This window comes from Scardinius erythrophthalmus (genome assembly GCF_964197995.2).
Source record: "Scardinius erythrophthalmus genome assembly, chromosome: 12".
Taxonomy (NCBI): domain Eukaryota; kingdom Metazoa; phylum Chordata; class Actinopteri; order Cypriniformes; family Leuciscidae; genus Scardinius; species Scardinius erythrophthalmus.
The window spans coordinates 6493187-6515758 of record NC_138232.1 but is presented as its reverse complement, the minus strand read 5'-3'; the positions used below and the strand labels follow the sequence as shown (position 1 = coordinate 6515758).

Genomic DNA, 22572 nt, shown 5'->3' with positions numbered 1-22572 from the left:
CATGTACTTACTATAGGGTTAGGGTTAGATTAGGGTTTGGTTGAGGATTAATTTAATGTAATTATGCATATTTTACTGTTATTAATATGGTAATAAAGTGGTAAAATATGGTATATGCTAAAAAATAGTTACCAATAAAGAGTAACCCCAACTTTTTTTTAGCTGGGTGATAAGCAAATCTATCAAACCAGTGTCATGCTAACATGTAATGTTTGAGTGTTATGATTATACAACCAAAATAATTGTGCAGGATTTTCGCTAAATAATAAATTAAATGTTGGTGTGTTTTTCACCAAACCCTATCATATGCCCTCGGAACACTTGGAAAATATGACATTAGTCATATGGGGTCTTAAAAATAAAAGTCATATGGCATTATAACACCAACAGGGTGAATAAATAATGACTGAATTCCCATTTTTTTGGGTGAACTGTCCCTTTAAAGTGGTGGTATAATGCCCTTTTCACAAGTCTCCAGACTTCCCTAGAGTGTGTATGTGAAGTTTTAGCTCAAAATACCCCACAGATATTTTTATACAGCTTTTTTATACAACATTTTACAACATGTTGAAGTTGTACATTTTTGAGGGTGAGCAAAAACGCACCGTTTTGTGTCTGTTCCTTTAAATGCAAATGAGCTTTTGCTCCCAGCACGGGGGACGGAGCTTCAACAGTTTATGTCATTTTACTTTACACAGACATGCACTGAAAATTTCTAAACTTTTAGCCTTTTATGTTCAAATCGGAGTCAGACAATGATGGAGAGACTGAAGAAGTGACAACATGTAGAATACAACAGGACGTTTCTGAATGGTTAGTTGATGAATTTATGTGTAGATCTTCTAGTCATTGATTAGCATATTCTGTCTTGATAATCTATAAATCATGTTCAGGGGCGGGGTTTATGTAAATTCTAGGGTTGGTGATGTCACTAACCCGAGAGGAAGCTTGTGTAGTCCCTACCAGCAGTTTGTTGTAGTCCTTAAAAAGCAATTTCTTTAAAAGCAAATATCTCCCTTTGCTTTGAACTTTGAGCGTTGTAACTTTGCAGATGTTGTTTATGTTCAAACAGCAACATTACACACTAACTAGAGTTAGAAAAGTGGAATCATAATCAACCACCCCTTTAAGCATGGTTATCTACTAGGCTTCACTAAGTGTATCATAGAAGATACTTTTTTTTTTTTTTTTTTTTACCATTTCCAAACCATTTTAATTTGATAAGGTGACGAATTTTAGAGTCAAGATATTCAACAAAAACAAAATGCAGGCCAGCAGTTGGTTGCAAGAAATCCCTTAAATTAAGAAAACCCTTGACAATACACTTCTTGCAACTGGGCCCATGACTTTTTGAACTATTGGAGACTGGCAAGACTGAAAATATGTTGAAAAAGTGGTTGGAGGGGCCAAAAATGAAATTCATTCAGTATTATTTTTTTTGCTTTGGAAAAATGTGCACCAATCTATAATAAAAGGAACATGTATTAGGAAAAAATTAAGTTCACTTTTGTTAACAACATATTCTGTCATCATTTGCTCACTCTCATGTCGTTCCAAACCTGTATGGCTTTTTTCTTCCACAGAACAAAAACAGGACAAAATGTCAATGCAATTACAAATAATGTACTGAAGTTTGCAAGTAAGAGTAAATCATGACAATTTTAATTTTAGGTTGAATTTAACCCAGAATGTTGCTTTAAAAAATGATCCACGTCCTAATATGCACACTAAGGACCCACAATAAACTTGACAATAATGCTGCAGTTTAATAAATAACAATTACCACACACAACAATGTATGTACATGTTCAGGTAGGCCTACTGCTGCAAAAGAAAACAATTATTTTAAAAAGACAGAAATGCATAAAAAAGAACAGAAAGAACAAACTCTGAAGTCCAACTCATTCCATTGACAATATCCTCCTTAGATGGTATATTTTATGTCACAAGTTATCATTAACGGTTTGCACAAGTAAAATGTCCACCATCCCATGGAGGAATTTGGAATATCAAGTTTGATATCATAAGGCTTTTGCTGGTGTATTCAGAAGCAGCCAGTGTGTCATTGTCTCCAAGACTTTCGGCTCAGCACACACACACAAGCTACATTGATCCTTATGAGTCTCCACGCCACCAGGTTCTTGAATGAAGTCAGCGCTCGCACGAACGTGTGCGAATTGGTACAGTATGAGTTCCAATGGCGCGCATCGATTCCCAAACACCCAGAACCTCCGGTCCGCCCGCTGCTGCAGGTCGTCTCAAAAAAGTACTGCTTTTTCTTGGAGTTGTTGATGATGACATCAGGCAAGACGGTGACCTCGTTGCCTGACATGTCTGTAGCTTTGGTTTTGTTCCCCTCCCATGTGCTGACGCTCTCACAGACGGAGTAAACGCCGCGGTGTTGAGGCGGTCCTGCTTTCCTCTTCGTCCTGCTCCTCATCCGGTGCCCAGTGGGCTCCGAGTCGGGGGGGTGTTCGCTGAAAAGTACGCGGGGCGAGCGGTACCGTCTCTTGTTGAAGAGTTTGGGATCCACGGTTGGCACAGGGATGGCTGTGACATCTTTTCCGTGGTGGTTGTGTTGTAAGCAGATGTCACCTGGGCGCTGGGCAAACATCTGGCTGCAGGACAAGAGCAGCAGGGCAAGCATGGACCACCGCATGGGCTCAACGTGACCTGAGTACGGCACAGATTCATGTTAGGTTTGATCACACATAATACCAGTAGCATACATACAAATATGATGCCAAATTTCTTCAGATTTTCTTCTGCACTGTGATGCACAGATGCTTTATGGGTATCCAGTAATTATATAATGGCAGCTAAAGAATGGTAGATAAACTATATGATGGCTGACATCTGTAGATCTAAACCGTATTTTTCCACAAACAGCTTCACAATAAAGCTACAATCTAGTATTTTACATACTGAAATATTTGTGAGATTTTTTTTTCTTTCATTTCTTTCAGGCACTTCTTATTTTCAAGTACTGAAAAAGTTCAAGTAGATGGATAACTGTTTTTGTTTTATACTAAGTTTACTGTCTAAATCTGAAAAATTATCTCCTTTTAATACTGGCCAATTAATATATTGAAAATAATGCATATTTATTGAACTGATGGTCATATATTTAAATAATAAAATAACAGTGAAATATTCAAAAAAGATTTTTAGCTGCAGATGGTGTCATATATAAGACCATCTGCAGCTGAAAATTGGTTTAGTTTAATCAGTTTTAAGAATCCATTATCCAATGTAATAAACCTTTTAATAAAAATAACTAAGAATAGTCTCCTAAACTGGATATTGTGACAGAACTGATGATATCATATTGGTAATATTACATAAATCACAGAATACTTCAAAGAATACTTTAGTATTAACATGGTACATGTCCAAAAAACATGGTAGTACCATGTTACATGTCCAAAAGACGTTATGGTATTTTTTTTTTTTTTTCATTGAATCTGGGAGCTGAGATATAATTGACATTATATTTAACAGTAGAAATGCCTCATACATGTGTTTCAGCACAGCCTGAATGAACCTCTGTAAGCTACCATGGCATAGTTTTTGGTTTCTGGACATTGATTTTTTTTTTTTCAATTGAAAATATGAGACTTATATGCTTTTTATACAAGTAATCTTGTACTTGAAAGAAAGAATGTTTACCTGTGAAATGTATCCAGGTGAACTGTTTTCTCCTGTCTGTCTTTAGCGTAGATCTCCTGTGCTCCTCATGGTACATGTATAGACCAGCGTGGCATCTTCTGCTTCCAGCTCCTCTGCAATGAGGTAGAAAAAAATAGGAAGCAAGCTATAATTTTATATAATTACCATTTACTGAATACATAATGCTCATGCAGCATTGGAAAGCCCGATTCATTCTTGTGAATCAGTTTATTTGTGAATCAGTTTATTTGAGCAGATTTACAAAAATGATTCACCAGTTCAACGCATTCGGCCTTTTTTCTGAAGACAAAAATCTAAACTTGCTCTCAATGACGTCTCACTGTTGTCAAGGAGAAACATTTCTCACATTAAAAAGATGACTCCAATGACTTATTTCTTTCCTACAGGGAGAAACACCTCATCTGTCCAAATACATTCCTTCCACTGGTGAAATGAAGTCAGGCACATTTCAGACATCATAGGCCAAGCTTCAGTCAATGAAAACATCTTCTGTGAGTGATGTAGTAATCACTGTCAAATTACTGTTCAAGCGTGACGCGCGCAGACAAACAAGACAGACCAAAACCCCAAATGTGACACACATCAACTAACGCCCAAACACCCAAACCATCCGCATGCCACAACATACACAAACCTCCAGTAAATTGCTTTGGATCGCACAGCCTTTCTGTGTGGCTTGTCTAAGAAATCCTCAGCTGCTGACCTCAAACTCATTAGCTGTGATAGAGACAGTTTAACACGTTCCGTCTGGCATAGCCGGTGTTATCACGCTGACACAAAGAGCCGAGCCAGGCGGTACTCTCCTTTCAAAACAGTCTGCTTTCATATGGTAACAGTTCCTGGGTGGCATGAGTTTCAGCGTGTAACGTGAGCCCTTCCCAAGCGCACATACGCCCGGCCTTATCTCCAGCCTCCACAGGGCTATGGATTCCAGCGGCTGGAGGGCAAGCTTTCTCTAAGCACTCATGTGTGGCAGAGCTCATGGATGAAGCATGGCTTTGTGCTGTGGACTAGTAGTCCATGCATAGACAGCATCCGCTTTAGTGCACACTGAAGACTTGTGCTATAGGTTCACTAGAAGCTGTCACATAGCATTACATAAAATGAGAATCATCATGGTTTAGGATGAGGTGAAACGGCGGGCATGTTCGGACCCTCCTGCAAAAAAAAGAAGCAGATTAAACTTATATTCAATAAAGTATGAAAAACACCCAGATGAAAAACATAGGTTCAAATGACAAACATTTGAACCTTTGTTTTTCATCTGGGTATTTTTCATACTTCATTGAATACAGGTTTCATTTGACTAGCTTCTTTTTCTTTTCTTTTTTACAACATTTTTAATAATTTTTTTATATATAATTTGACTGTTATTACAAATTAATACCTAAATATATCACATTACATAACATACATACTGTGTGTGTTATATATATATATATATATATATATATATATATATATATATATATATATATATATATATCACAATTTAAAAATGTAGAATTAATTTAGAATGAATTTCATATATAGGTACTTATTTGTCTTTTTAAAAATTTTATCACAAATTATTTTTTATAATATATAACATTACATATACATTTTTAATATATACCATTACATATATATAGCTAATAAATATAATATGTATTTTATTATATTACAACTTGTTACAAAGAGACCTGTAAAATGTTGTTTACATATTCTAAAGGAAAAGGAAGTGAATGCTAGGCTTTTGTGGGTTGTTCCTCAAACAGAGCCCTAGTCTCTATTATTTTCTGGTTTCTAGATATAGCTCGGGTCCTTGCTTCTATGCAATTCCATAAGATTTTCCACTTGTTTTATGCCCTGCCGGAAGGAAATCATAAATATGATGGCAGTATTAGTACAATGGGTTGTATAGTTGCACGGGGAAATATGTTAGGATATAAAGAACATTTATCTAAAGGCAGTTATTGCTTGCACAAAAGTCAGACAATAAAAATAATGATTTAAGTACAGTATTTCATTGCCAGCATAATTTATCAATGTTTCACTGACAAATTTATGGTTGTTAATAAAACCAACCAAGGACATAATGAACACGAACACACTCTCATACACACATCCAGATGGCTGGCTGGATGAGCTCTGTTATGAGAGGGTGTAAAAGACTTATTGCTGAAGTTATTGACAACAGACGATGATGAATCCAGATGGGGGAATTATAATCAGCTCTGGATATAGAACTGGACACTATTGTACCTTCACACACATGCTGTTAGCAATTATACAAAGATATCATTTCACAAACCATAAACACATGTATGATGACCAAACCCCTAACCCTACTGTACTTATTAAACTATGATGAGTAACATAATGCCACAGACATAAATGATATCATGCAGCTCGTTGATGAGAGGTGTGCTTTTATAAAGATCTTGGGAAAGCCCTCTTTCCAAAAGATGCAAAAAAACTAGTTATTGTTTTCAGAATGATGGAGTAATATTTAGGTCATCACTGTATGAATGCAGCCGTGACTACGGCATTCATTTTGGACACCAGTTGGCCATTGAGGCCCATGATGATTAAGTGTGACATCACTGAAACAGATACATTTATCATGATGGAAATTCCTGGATGGAGTTCATTAGTTAACCACCTAATTATATTTTAGGATAAGTATTTGCAAAAAGGATGAAAAGAATCTGTCATTTATTTCATTCAGTTAAACAGTCCTGAAGTACACACACTAATGCATGTAGTGTTCTGGAAAGAGCCACCCAGTAGACCGACATGATCAAGATGAAGCACCTGCTCGTCGTCTGTGGACAGGCTCATCCGAGTGAGTAGCCAGAGGGTGTGTGTGTGTGTGTGTGTGGCACACAGTGTTCAGGCTATTGTATCCGACAGTTGCTTGAGCCTCTCCCAGGACCGGCTAAAACTCGTACATTTTGTCTCTTTGCAGTGGTGAACAGAAATGGCAAAAATCAAGTTTCTACAAGCTTCAGAGAATAAAATAGAGAGAGACGAATCAAAAGAGAGATCAACATTCCAGATGAAATGTTTCTTGAGCAGCAAATCAGCATATAAGATTTCTGAAGGATCATGTGACACTGAAGACTGGAGTAATGATGCTTGGCATCACAGAAATAACTTACATTTTAAAATTGTAATTCAATTTTATTAGATAAATACAGCCTTGGTGAGCATTAGAAACTAAAAAAATAAAAAATCTTACAGATAAAACATTTTTTTTTTACAGTAGCATAATTATTAATGAATACATTGTTAAAAAATAAAAATAATATATATATATACACACACACACACACACACACACACACACACACACACACACACACACACACAGTTAACAATAAATATCTATTTTTCATTGAATAATAACAAACTATTTACAACAAACTATTTAAAAATAAAAATAAAAATAAAAGTATAGTATAATCTATTTATATTATATACTGGAAATTATGCAAATTAAATTGCAACACTGGCTGTAATGTAACTCCATTACAGCTGTAATTTATAAATGCATTTTTTCTGGAAAATGAGGACATACATTCCAAAACATTACTCATTTGTTTATAACTTTCTACCAATGCTATGATGCTTCCAAGACTATCACAAATCATTTAGACAGAACCTAATCTGTCAGCCAACTAGATAACGTTACTGTGGTGACATGTTCATTTGCAACAACACCATTTAATATACCACAGTAAACTAAATGTGTATGTTTGCATAAAACACAATGAATGCCACACTATAAGAAAAATAAATGTAGAAAAACTGAAAAAGTGCAGGTCATTTTCTGCCATGACATTATCAGTTAAGTTTACAGACATTTCCTTTAACCCCAAAACACAACACAATGTAATGCGTAATTCAAAATAGGGGTAAAAAACCTGTGAATAAGCAATATGGAAAATGTGTGCCCTATTTTGTTACTGAGTTTTCTGAGAGTGAAGATATAGTGTGAACACAGCACTGGCCTGAAGTCCCTCATCTGACCCCAAACTCTCTCTGCCATCATACTGTTCATGCCCAGTTCATCTTAATCCAGTTACTCTTAACCCTTTAACCCAGTTAAGGTTAAATATGAAGATAAGTGCAGTTACACAGAAAATTGCAAAATGTATATAGGCCTACGGTAAAAGTATAAACAATTTCAATACAACACAGAACAGATATTCAGTAGCATCTATAAAAATGCTAGTCACTCATTAATGGCTGTTTAACTCATTAACTAGCAGATATGTTTTCATTGTGTATAAAAGTAACATGTGGGTGAACAGTAAACATTTCAAACACATCAGTGGTCACATAATGAGAATCTTTTGATGTTTCCTTGACAAAAACACTGCTGAGACTCAACTTTTCAGACTAAAGAAAACAGGTTGACTTTTCCCACCAGAGATATAGCCGTGTTGAAATGTGAAGACATCAATGTAAAATATATCTCACATCTCCCAAGCATAAAGCCAGATCTCTTCTGCACTTCTCTGAACCAGCAGCTGCGTAATTTAACAATCTCAACAAATTCCCTCAATGAGAAACAGAAGTTACATCATTTACTTGGACAACATTAAAAGCACAGGCGTTTGGGACAGTCCCGTGCGGGGGCCCCTCGCTGAGTTATGAGTTATGGCTGCATTGCTGATTTTTACTCTGCATTGAAGCCACATCTAAGCAACAAATACTGAGTGACTTTTTAATGTAGTACAGAGAGGCAGACTAAATGTATTTACACAACTATGCTCGAATGTTGAATTACATGCACATAGGACAGACAACAAGACATTCGTGCCAATTTTGCCAGTATAAAGGCCCGTTCACACCAAGGACAATAACTATAACGGTAAATATATAGTTCCAAAAATCGTTGTAAATATAAAAGAACAGCAGAGTCCACATCACAACTATAACGTTAACGGCATAGAGGAGAGGAACAATATCGCTGGAATCACTTTCAGAACGATTTTTAAAGATTGACAGCCAATCAGAATCCATCCTGCTTTAAAGCAGCAGAATAAACAGAACAACATCATGCATTGGTGTGGACACTAGTTATCGTTATAGTAATCGTTTTTACTGTGAACACTGTGAACGATTTACACTTTCTAAGTTTATCCAAAATCGTTTCACTACATAAAATCATGAGAAGGTATTTTAAAAAAGGGCTAAATTGCCAAAAATAAAATCACTGACTGTGTTTGGAATCAATGACTGTAAGAGTAATGACTACATTTGTGACCCTGGACTACATTCGCACGGGTATATTTGTTGCAATAGCCAACAATACATTGTATGGGTCAAAATTATCGATTTTTCTTTTATGCCAAAAATCATTAGGATATTAAGTAAAGATCACGTTCCATGAAGATATTTGTGAACTACCTACCATAAAACATTTATTTTTGTTAGTGAATGCAGCACAATCACGAACATAAATTGACAACTTTAAAGGCGATTTTCTCAATGTTTCGATTTTTTGGCAAATAGTTGTATCTCAGCCAAATATTGCCCTATCCTAACAAACCATACAGCTTATTTATTCAGCTTTCATATTATGTACACTCTCAGAAAATAAAGTATATATTTGTACCTTTAGGGGTACAATGGCTTGTCACTGGGGCTGTACCCTCAAGGGTATAATATTGTACCTTAACCTTTAAAAGAAACGGTACATATATGTACCTTGAGGTCAAATAATAAGCCCTATGGGATACGTTAGTGTAGATTGTACCTTGGGGGACAGAAATGGACTCCTACTGTACCCCTATTTCTGACAGTTTATAAATCGCAATGCAAACCATTATTTTAGTGTTTTGGATTTCACCTACCACAGTATTCAAACATCTGTCTCCATCAGATACTTAACATTAGACAAAGTCTGATGCATGATGGTCATACTTTAATGAAAAAAAAAGAATGAAAAAAAATTTAAACAGATTTTTTAGAAACAAATATATAGGCCTACCTAGGTTTTTAGAAAAAAATATCTTACTTGTGATTATATATATACATATTTCTATATATTTTAATCAAATTATTTGTAGGGAGCCACCAAGAATATGGAATAAAACAAATTTATCTCAAAAGGAATCATGTGGAAAACAACTAACAACATAAGAAATGCTTTGGTCTGGGAATCCATTCACTTCACAAATGTCTTAAGTTTTATAAATCATGTTGTTTTAGTTAATATGCTTGCACAAACTGACAGTCAGCTACTTAACCAACAACTATAATTGAGAAAAGGGAAAAAAACAAACAAAAGCTGATCAAAAGAATAATTGCAGTGAATTGATGCTCCAGGCCAAGCAAATGCTTGAGTAGGATTGCGTGCTGCCGGCTAGCTCTGGCTTGCTTGGAATCCAGAGGCCGGGATTTTGTCTCGTTTGCCCTCAGGACGTTATTTTGCGGAAGCTGTCTTAAAAAGCATAATAGCAGGCAATTTAGACCAACTGTCAGCTGTCCTATTTTTTCGACTCCCTTTCTGTTTCTCTGTGTGGAGGTGAAAGCTCGCCAATTACTGAATTATGGTATTGAGTAACTGTGGGGAAATCGCAGGCATGAAGTCAAAGATACCTAAATCTGACCGCTTCTGTCAGGCTGTTTCAATCTAAAACAGATGTGCTGGATCTCTTGACCAGAACCAGGAGGTCTTGGTAGGTTTAGGAATAAGCTGAAATATTTCCCTATGAGTAGCGCATTTAACAACAATTTCAATGTCTGTGTGGACATATACAGGACCTAATTAAGTTATAATCTATTAGGGAACAATGTTCCTGTTGGTATAATACACAATACAAATTCCAGGCTTTTCCATCTGTTAAAGCCACATTAATTCCTCCACATTAATAATTATTCTTTTATCTGAAGCAACTTTCAAATGAATGCACAAATACATTACGAACACATGATTGCATTTTCTGAATCTGAATGCTTTAGCACAAATAGTTTAGTGTCTCATCTTTGAAAACAGTACAGAAGACCTTTGCCAGTACAAAAGACATACAGTATTTACATTGTTTCCAAATTTTTGGCAGGTGAGGAGCGACTTCACAAGCAAGTCTGAATAAGGCTCTGGATGCCAGTAAAAGAGCGAAATGACATCAGAAATAGTTAGGAATGAATTGTTAATGGTCCTGGAATAAACACTTGGACATTCTAACCCTTGCAGTCACGAAAACAGCTCACTCTATGGCTGGAGAACACAGACACGAAAGGTATTTAAAGAAACTGCCGCAGCTCACGGGTTTCACCTGGACAGTCTCATCACTCGCTTTAAACCATGTTTGGTATCTACCGTGACAGAGTACAGACTGCACTTGTGCATGATGTTTCTTTAGAGTAAGAGCAACTCTTTTGGCATGCAGACTTGATACTTTGGTCTTAGGGATTTGTGAGATTTGGCCTCGGACTTGTTTACGGCTACACTAGTGATATACCATAGAAACAGACTGGTCTCGGCAGCCACTGCATGTGAACTACACAAGATCTCTGCATTATCTCTCAGCTGTCAAACTGTGTAAGACCACATCATTTTGGACTATGGTAATGGTTAACAACAATTATTACACGGCTCTGTGGAATACTTGATTCTGATTGGTCAATCGCGCCATCCAGCGGTAAGTTATTCCCAGATAACAACCGCTCAAAGCAGATAACGCAGGCTCATCCGGGTCACTGAAGTCAGCAGCGCTATACGCTCGCTAGGAAAGTTTTTTCTTCGTAAAAGTTTTACGTTTGGTGAGCTAATAAAATATTCAAACTCAGTCGAATCAATATTTTGTGTACAGTTATTTAATTATGCCACCCAGTATCGTGGACTCATACAAACGCAGCTGCTGCCATTTTGTGACTATTGTTTTGTACGCTGTTGGATTATGAGATTCAAACAGGTATGATTTTAAAACAGTTTAATCTGAAATCAATAAATCTTATCCCCATAATTATTTATGTGGCGAAATGCTGTGTAATAAGTGATATGAATGACTGTATACCGTATCTCTTAAATGTCTGTTTAGTTTGAACTTGCCGCGCTGCAACTGCTCTCTCCGCGGAAGCTTTGCGTTTAAAGACCTAATAAAATATTTCAACACAGATCAATATTTCGTGTCTAATTATTTACTTATGTGGCAAGTAGCCGTGTAATAAGCGGGATAATGTACATCCAGCTGGTAGTTCTCTCAAAATAACCCCCTTCAGGCTGATCCTCTTCATCCTGTCGGGGGTTATTTTGAGAGAACCACCGGCTGGATGTACATTATCCCTTACTTATCCATTAGCTGAAAACATTTCATTATGTTATAGTTGTTTTTATTGAGGGCTCTACTACTACTCCTAATCATAACAATAATACTTGACATCGACTAGTCGCTGATCATGGCCTATAGAGGGCGCAACAGGATAAGAAATATTTTAAGCCCACTTTTACTGTTTCCAACAGTTAAAATGACAAATAAATGCATACTCCGGGAGCGCTCCACGAGATATGTTTGATTATACCATTCAGATGCTCAAAATTGGGTGTATGCACATTTTAAACAGTTTATTGTACACGTAAGTTAATCGCCGCTCTAAACTAATGCGTGCTGCATTGTAACACACACACAGACTGAAAGTAGCTTGCACATCACGTGCAGATCGTGCACAGAAACATTCAGTAGCGCTGAAATGTATTGTCAACACTGTTCTGTGATTTATCATAAAATAGATTCTGAAACTGAAAAGTTCTAGAATGTAATTCTTAGTAACTAAAACCCAAAGCTTCACTATTAATAGAGAGACCCTGCCAGGTAGAATTAATTCACACACAATCTCTCTCTCACTTATGCATTCACATACATGTAATCTTTACTGTGCTATTGTATCTGTATATGATTTAGAACAATCAGAAATTTGTGAGAAATATAGACAAAGAACTGATAAAAATAAGCTGTTCTGTAGGAGCAATAGCCTTGTGTGCAGCACTGTGTCAGATGCCCTATCTGTGCTCAAGGCAACCCGCGTTCAAGTCTCAGCTCGAGATTCAGGCTCATTTGTTCATTGATGACGTCATCATGAAATCAAAGCAAGTTTTTTGGTTTTTAGTATAACTATGTTAGCCTTACTGTCATCTATAAGCAAGTGTTCTCCAAAACACTGAAAAAATTCGCATTTAGAAGATATCAGCATTCAAAACTTACAGTCTCTCACTCTCACCCGCAAATATGGATCAATGATTTTGATGACATCACTCTGCAACTTCAGCTTCTCATCAGATTTTCTGTCCAATCAAATACTTTCTAGAATCTAAAGTGTCCCGCCCCCGACGCTGAAGCTGCGGCTGAAATCGGTCACTTGTTCACACATTTACTATTTTCTACATGATGAATGGCACAAAGTGCACTATATAGGGGATAGGGAACTATTCAGAGAGTGTGAACATGCTTTCCATTGGGGCAAATGAAGTCTGGTTTTACGTTAGTGTCACGCGAACTGCCGCAGCGCACACACACAGTCTGCTCCGGTCCAGAGACACGATAGCACAGAGCGGATCATATCTGTGAGTTGGCGCAGACCACAAAACTTATCGGACCCATTTGAAGTCTGCACAGAATGCTATATTTTAAAGCAATATGGAGGAGATTAGGAGGAGAAACGGTTAGAGATTAGTTGGAAACTGCGGCTTTACCGATCTCAACGGCTCTGAGCTGTGATATAAACTAAATGCTAATGGCTATTTAAAAAAAGGGGAGGTCCTGTCTTCATGTTTCAGAGGAAATTATGTCAACACATTGAATAACGCTGCACATTTCAAGGCACTTCAGTGAGCCTTTAAAAAAATGTTCTGAAGTCGTTCAACCCCTACTAGTAGATAGTGTAATTTTTATTTAATTTATATATATATATTTTTTTTTTTTTTTTAACCTTTATTTATCCAGGTAAACTGTTTGAGAACCACTTCTCATTTACAAACATGACCTTATATCTATATCTATATCTATCTATCTATCTATCTATATATATATATATATATATATATATATATATATATATATATATATATATATAATAACAGATTTATGCCTTCCACATCACAGCTCAGGATATTTTCTTCACATTGGACAGACAGAAAAAAAAAAAAATGATTATAGTTATTATCTTCGAAAAAATAAGAGGAGCAAATTTAGTCATTTCTATATAAGCCATTTTAATGGCTGCTATGCCGCTGACAAAAGAGTCAATTATATTATATATCAACAAGTCACAAGCAAAAACTCATTTGGAAAAAAATGAAGGGGCAAGGATGTTGAGAATCTGTCATAATCAAACAGCCTGGCTTTGCTTTGCGGTCCACAAACCCTGAGCCTGAGGCTGCGTGGTTAGTGGTCCTATGGCAAATGAATCCCTGCTCTTGTTGTTTTTTTCACATCACATTTCCCACAGATGTTCTGATTTACACTGTGCTTCATGGTGGATGTATACAACTGTCCTCACCGCTCTAAATATTGAAATTTGTTCCAATGTTAGGATGGCGAAAATAAATTCTTGTCACAGTGGAAAAGATCATTCTTCCACAAGTAAAATAAACAGGGCTTCAAAGGTGCTGTAAGCGATTTCAGCTGTCTTGCTAACTTCCGTCATCTTGCTTGAACCACGTTCCCACTGTCCGCAGACATGTCAGCAAACTGGATGAAAGCTAGCTATTTGTTAGCAATCCCATTCATCTCAATGGCTCAGCTGCAGCATGCACCCCTGGAAGTACGTGATTGAAAATCTGCCATCTTTGCTTATGGGCTGAATGCCATGTGGCTAATCACTCTGGAGGCACAGGAAATTATGTCATGCCAACAGTGATTGGTCGATGGCACCACAAGAATGCACACAGACTCTTTTTCATTACAAAGACCAATGTGATTTCTCAGATAATAGGGCCATTTTATTCTTAGTGTTCCAAGAAAATGGCTTACAGCACCTTTGAAGCAGGAAATGAAAGACCTGTTCATATGAACGGAAAAGAAAACACTTTATAATATAAGTGTGCAAGAGAGTGTGAGTTTTCACTGTCTTCCTGTAATAAACAAAATATCTTGTTAAGAGCTGGGATAATCGTTAAACCACATAAAAATACTGATTTACAACCATTAAACAGCTACTTGCGAAGAAGAGTCTGATCAAATTACTGTATACACCACAAAATTGACCCTTACAGTAGAAATGAGGGCTGGGCAGCATGACAGTATACACTTGTTGTGACTGTAAAGATGTTTATACTCCAATAGAGTAGGGTTCAAAAGTGCAAAAACTTTTAACAACTTGAGTGAAATCTTTATTTAATGCACTCGAGCTGCATGCAGTCTGAAGTTTATTTCAATATTACATTATTATAAATAAAAAACAAAATTGGCCCCTATACTGTGAAGATGTAAGTGTTCAGGACAGCTTTACGTTGTTTGCAGGTGAAAGCCACAAAAAAAGAAGAGAAGAAGAAGAAGAAAAAGAGTAAAATGTGTAATGTAATGTGTTTGTATGAGACTTAATAATTAATATTTTGGTTTGTGTCTATCAAGTTTAAAATAAACTAGATTTGATCTGTTAAGCATTTAATTAATTAGATTATACAAAACAAATATCATTGTTGTTACTGTCAAAAAATTTGGGGTTGGGAAGATGTTTTTATGTTTTTGAAAGAAGTCTCTTCTGCTCACCAAGGCTGCATTTATCTGATTAAAAATACAGTAAAAACAGTAATATTGTGAAATATTATATAACAATATTATTATTGTGAATTATTATTATTTAAAATAAGTTTTCTACTTTTAAATTTATAAAAAAAAATATATATATATATATTCATGTGAGGCAAAGCTGAATTTTCAGCATCATTACTCCAGTCTTCAGTGTCACATGATCCTTCAGAAATCATTCTAATATGCTGATTTGCTGCTTATTACCAACATTGAAAACAGGAATTTTGAAATTCTCTGATGAATAGAAAGTACAAAAGAACAGCATTTATTTAAAATAGGGCTGAATCGATTAATCGCGTCTGACATAACATTTTGTATATATAGTACATACAAACATGAATATATATACATACATGTGTGTGTGTGTATACATACACACAGACACACGCACACAAACATATACAGTATATATTCAAACTTTTGTTAGATGTGATTAATCGCGGTTAATCAATTTGACAGCACTTATATATATATATATACTGTATATTTTAGCCTTTGTTGCCACTTATGATCAATTTAATGTATTTTGCTGAATAAAATAGATTTAAAAAAAAAATTATTCTTTTTTTTTTTTTTTTATTACTAATTTGTCCACAGTTACTTGTTTGTCTTCTTCAGATATAATGCTGCAGATATAATTCTTTCCCTGCAGGTGCATTCCACTGACATCATTAACACAGAGCAAGACATGACAACCCAATTGTAGCAACTGCATAAGAGCTTGTTATGTCAGGTTTGAAAGCTAAACTGCAGGGGAATTAGAAGTTCAAGTCCTTAAACACACAGCTCCCTGAAGCCAGGTTGAAAAGAGCGAACGAAGCTGGCGGCGATCCAAGCCTGATGAAAAGGCCTCCGACATGTTCCAATAGTTTACAGAGCACGGCATAAAAGGATGTGTCAGAGAATATTTCACGGGCGAACACCTGTATCTCTGGAAACTATTTGGAGGAGAAATGGTAAATATGCTGGATAGTTTACATCAAAAATCCGATTTAGAACTGTATGGGGACTGACGGCATACATTTAGAGTGATATTTATTGGAGTGCCTTTGAATTGAAACCACGTGTTAAGACACTTTAAAGCTCAGTCGCTGTTCTTCAAAGGGAAGAAAGACAGAAATTACCCTTGCCTGTTCCACTCCACCATGCTGATAACTCATAAGAACACACATGAATCCCATTTAGCACATGCTTGAAATTTATTATACGGTAAACAAAGTTTTTTTTCCCTCTCTGTGCCCCTTCAGTCCATGTTTCAAACACCTCTTGAAACCATTTTGACTGCAAATCCAGCTGTTAATTTCTATTTAGTCTGAGCTCTGATTATCACCTCTCAGTTCCCCTTCACCTCTCGATCTCGGGGTATTTGCTTTCACAGTGCTGCAGATTTCTTCGCCCCATTTCTCTTGTTATTCTTCAGGTAATCCCTGGCTCAAAGGAGGAAGCCCCAGGGTCACCACCAATAACCCCCTCAAGGCTGACACCATAAACCCCTCTGAAAAGCCCCAGACGCTTGTGGGAAAGAGGGCAGGTGGACTTAAATCCCAAAGAGAATGGTATCTTGTGAGGGTCTATGGGAAGACAGCAAGTCAAGTTTTTCCTTTTGTTCAGTTCTTGAATTTCAGGCCAAATGGACATTTTTACCTGTTGCAAGAACGTGTTGGCAGATATTGAAGTCTGAAAGTTACAGCCAATTTTAAAGCACCTGACGGTTCCCGATAAACATTTCAAAGCATATGGACAGAAGTTGGGAAGCAGCTTTTGATTTTACAATGTCCACATAGATACTGCAGCTAATTACGGTTGTCACTCCTCTCTGAGTATTCCATCTCTTTCTGTACTACACAGAGTTCGGCTATTTATAAAACTGAAAAACTCATTTTACAACCTTACAGTTCTGAAAGTGACACCACCATCTTTGTGACAGCTTGTCTGTGGTGCAATGCTATGAAGATATAATCACATGTATATCTTGGCTTATTCAAATTTATGTTAAAAACCAGTTTGATAAAAATTGAAGAATATCATTCAAAAGTTTGTGATCGTTAAGATTTTATGTTTTTAAAAGAAGTTTCTTATGCCCACCAAGGTTGGATTTATAGTAAAAACAATAATATTGTGAAATATTATTACAACAAAAATATAACTGTTTACTGTGATGGCAAAGCTGAATTTTTATGTCTTCAGTGTCACATGTTCCTTCAGAATTACTTCTAATATGCTAATCTGGTGCTTAAGAAACATTTCTTATCAATGTTGAAAACAGTTGTGCTGCTTAAATGCTTTGTGGAGACTACGTGTTAAATTTTTTCAGGATTCTTTGGCCCTGTTTGCACCTGGTATTGAGATGTGTTTTGGTCGATCGGATCACAAGTGGACAACGCTAAATACAGGTGCAAATGGGGTCTAAAACGTTTGAGCTTGTCCACTTTCCACCACTTCCAGAGGTAGTCGAAAACGCATTAGACCGGATCGCGTTCGTAGTGTAAACGCTCATGTGGTCGAATGTGTCCAAGATCCACTACTCTCCGCCTACTGACTTAATCCGTAAAAATTACAGGAAGCGCGCTAGCCAGACAGGATTTAAACTTTGTTGCCTGAAGACCCAAGTTTGGTTTGAAGACTAAATACAGACCTTGCCTTTAAATAAATCAGGACAGAAGTGGTTGAAAGTGGACGAAAAAGAGACGGATTAAAACACCAGGTGTGAACGGAAATGTGTCTCCCTCATCCACTGGAGATTCGATCGACCAAAACGCATCTTAATACCAAGTGTAAACAGGGCCTTTGATGAATAGAAAGTTCAGAAGAACATCATCTATTTGACAAAGTCTTTGCTGTCACTTTTGATCAATTTAACGCTTTCTCGTTAAATAAAAGTATTCATTTCTTTTAACGGTAGTATCTGTTATTCAGCTAATGTTGCTTCAATTTAGATGACATCCATGTTCTTGTTTACAACCTTGAGAAGCCAAACTGTTTCTATGGTTATCACTACTTCAGCCATCTCAAATGCAAGATGTAACACCTGTATTTTGTACACACACAGAACAATTTACTTTTCAGTTATTCTCACTCCCAAAACTTGTGTGTGCGTGGCTTAGTAGCCTTAAAAAGCCTTGAATATAAGCCAATAGTACAGATCACTTGGCTTTGAGAGGACCGGCTTCTCCTACCCAAACACTGTCCTTTCTAAAAGAGAAATGGCACAAGAAATTGGATCTTCATTAAAGGGCAGAAGACAACCTGTTGTGTTCAAAGTATGAAGCTAAAAGTATGTCAGGTGTCTGGAGAACATCAGAGTCCATGAACCTGGCTTGCTATGTGGCAATTGACCCGAATAAACATCTGGTTAAACAGCATGAAATGCAAGTTAGCTTAGAGAGGGATAGTTTACACAAAAATGATAATTACTCTAATGCCATTTCCAAACCTGTGGAACAAACTATGCAGAACACAAAAGGTGAATATTTAACCATGCAGGCCACTATTTTCTATTGTCTACTTTTAATGAGAGTGACCAAAAATAAAAAATTAAGTACATTAAGTAAATGTAAGTATAAAGTGGTCCATATTGCATGACTCGTGCGCAACTAAAAAGTATTCTGAAGTCATATGATAGCTTTCTGTGAAAATTACAAAAATTTCAAATCCTTCAAGTCAATAATGGCTGATTTTCCTTCTTGAAACTAGATAACTCCAGTACGGTGGCCGAGAGAGCTCAACATGCTGCAACTTTACAAAACACATGCAAACAGAAGAAAGAAAAAAAGTAATAAAAACTCGGTGAGTGTTTAAGCGCAATTTTCTCACGTCATGGGATCACAACACTAAGAGATAGTAAATCTTTTCCTGGATTTTTTTTGTGCGTTCCCGAGATTAGACCTTCCTTAACATAATGCCGAAAACCCGAAGTCTCTAGGTGGTCTGGTTGAGGAGTAGATAGAAGTGCAAGATTGGTGCACACAGACAGAACAGAAATCATGAGTTAACAATCGCAATTTTGTCCGGTGGAAAATTGCGCTAAAAAACCCAGCAAATTAAGAAAACATCTTTGAGCTCTCTCGGCCACCGTACTTCAGTTCCCATTCATTACAAACACATTACAAAGTAAATTTTGCATTCCACGGAAGATAAAAAAGTTATTAAGAGTTTGGAATGATGTCAGGGTTTAATAAATAAAGACATATTTTATTAGTTTTTACAATTGAATTCTCTTCATGGATTTCTCATCTGTTTTTAATAATGTCCAAACTCATCTTCTTTTAAAGCGCCTTTATGATTTAGGTATTAGCTGGATGATTTCATGGATTAAGGATTTTTTAAAAGATCGACCTCAGCTTTATCAATAATATCATGTCTGACGGCTTGGTTTTAAATACTGTGTACTTTCTCCAGTACTGTTCTCATTAATGAATTACAGTGTGATGATGATAATCTTTCCCTCATAAAGTATGCTGATAGTATTTCATTGGTTTCCTATCAGAAGGAAATGAACAGCTCCTCATACTTTCAGTATATCGATAGTCTTATCTGTTGGTTTGATAGTTTTTTACATCCTAGGGTTATTTGATCGTTTTGTGGGAAAAAAACGTCAATTGCGATTTTTAAAGACCATACACACTCTTCACTATGTTTATGAAATACTCCCACATTGGCACAGACTCAAAATACGTATAAAAAAGCGTTTGTCCCAATGGCAGTGATTATTTCTGAGCACATCATTATCTGAAGTAATGCAAGAGAACGGCATTATACTCATTTTTAAAGTCAGTTTAATGTAATATTAGTTGAACTGACTTAAACATCCATGTTGAATGTACTTACAAATTTAAGGCAGCAACTTTATTTTTAGTGTGTACCATTCCTTTAAAAACACCTTCAAAATAGAAGTATTAAACACTTGATATTTATAAGTTGCACTGTCTTTACAAAAAGTAAAAATTTGCTTCACAAGAATGCTGATGTCAAAGGCCGTCTTTCATGGCTTCCATGTGTATACTGTACTGCACATATTATGTCTTGTAATGACTGGTTCTCATGAATCAGTAATGAGTGATGTAGGTAACTGAGATGGCTGCCTTACAACACAGAGGAAATAATCATTAAAAAAAAAGAAAAAGCGCTGACAGTTTGTGCAGACTTCCATGATATGAAAAATATGAAAGGTATGTCTGACCTGATGCTACAGCCTCACCCGTGTATGACTGAGGTAATATGAGTCATGTGTGAGTAGAGGTTTTGTGCATGTGTGCTGCAGCTGAAAGCGCTGCTATGGCCCGTATCGCAATGGTAACCTGATGATCCTGAAGTTTAAAGGGAGGGAGATCCGTTAAGCCCCCCAAAGAAAGGACAAATGGGATTGTTGGTTACCCCTGAAGACTGTGAACTAAGCCAATAATATAGGTATTGTCATAAACTCTCTTACATACAATTACATGCATACACTTTGGCTTTTAAAAATTTGACTTTTTCTGTATAAAGTACAGAAAAGAATAGTTTAGATAAAAACAAGGTAAGATTATGCACAAGAATGTTAAATTAATCAGTCCAGGTCAGAGTTTAGTCTAAAGCTTAAAAGTGGACTAAGGTTAAACTAAAAATCAATATTTGTTTGTTATTTTTATGGGCACAAAGACTTCACAATTTATGGACACAACTTCACTTCTAAAGTATTATATGCATGCATGTGTCAAACTGTCCTACCTCTCTGCTCCTCTTCTTCACTCTCTATCGCTTCAGAAAGTTGATCAGATGATGCCTTGATTATATATTTATGTTTAAATATTCCAATATTAAAGCTCCAATGCTTAATCCTGAATTGGGGAAACAGAATGCTCTTGTCATCCAGTCCGAAGCAGCTCCTGTTGTTGAGAAATTGATTGCTGTGGTAGTTAGAGCCAGAAGTCCCCTGTCTTAGTGCCTCCTCTGTGGAAGGGGAATCCACAGGTCCTAAAACCTGACAGGTTTCAGCTTTTAGTTTACTATGGAAAGAAAGTAATTTTCAATTCTTAAAGGGACGGTTCACCAAAACAAATTATATTCTCTCATTATTTACTCACCCAGGTTGGTCAAAACCTGCATGATTGTCTTCTGATGAAATGTTCTGTGGAAAGTCAAATCTGCTCTTTTCCATATAAGAAATATGGTAATTTATGCCGCAACACAAAAAAGAACAACAAAAGTAGTTAAACCAACTCTATTTCAAGTCTTCCAAATTGGATATACCATGCAGTAGAGGAAAATATTGAAATTCTGAATGTTATGAAACAATTTTTTTTAATGAATGATCCCTTGAAAAGCCATTAAATGTGCAATGATCCTAATATTAGAGTAATATGAATGTTGAGTGCAACACAATATTCAAGGAGAAAAAAAATAGAGGGCTTTTATCCATTTGCATTTGATTGGATTGTGAAAAGTGTCCATTAGATCCTAGAAATTGAATAATATTAAAAATATGAGGTCAACCAAAAAGGAATTTTGTATCAGAGGACAAGCAATGCATCATTATAGAGTGGTGCAAACAAGTATCAATAATAAACATATGTTGATGATACTCAGATGATACTTGTGTTCGTTCGTTCGTTCATTCGTTCGTTCGTTCGTTCGTTCGTTCGTTGGCCAAAGGAGGACTGGCCCAGTCTCCCTTTCTCCCAAGGTTTTTTTCTCCATTCTGTCACCTGATGGAGTTTGGGTTTCTTGTCACTGTGGCCTCTGGTTTTCTTAGTTGGGGAGACTTAATATTCAACAATATTATTGATCTGACTGTACTGACGCTGTTGTATGAGAACATTTTTTGCAGAGCTGATGAAACAAACTAATTTAGTAACAACGGAACTGAATCAATTCAACACTGAACTGGCTTCAGCTGAACAACAGACGAAATGCATCATTTTCCTATTATCACTGTAAAGCTGATTTGAAACAACTGATATTGTATAAATCGCGATATAAATAAAGGTGACTTGACTTGGCTAATTCGCTGCTGGTTCCCTCGAGATTTTCCTATGAGTTTTTATAATGGGGTTTTTAAATTTATGAGTAAAATAAGGTCTGTGGTAAACATAACTTGGCAATAGTTTGATGTTTTGTTCTACAACATAAAGTACACACACCCTCACACCCCAAACGTTCT

At 36.3% G+C, this 22572-nt stretch overlaps 1 protein-coding gene across 1 annotated transcript; it reads right to left on the bottom strand.

Moving 5' to 3' along the window:
* Nucleotides 1–1195: 1195 nt before the first annotated feature.
* On the bottom strand, nt 1196–21323 carry ngfb (nerve growth factor b (beta polypeptide)). Its single transcript, XM_081380587.1, has 3 exons — nt 21141–21323; nt 3670–3782; nt 1196–2673 (listed from the first exon to the last, which is right to left on the bottom strand). The coding sequence occupies exons 2-3, from the start codon at nt 3743–3745 to the stop codon at nt 2063–2065; spliced, it is 687 nt and encodes a 228-aa protein (XP_081236713.1). The 5' UTR covers nt 3746–3782; nt 21141–21323; the 3' UTR covers nt 1196–2062.
* Nucleotides 21324–22572: the final 1249 nt, after the last annotated feature.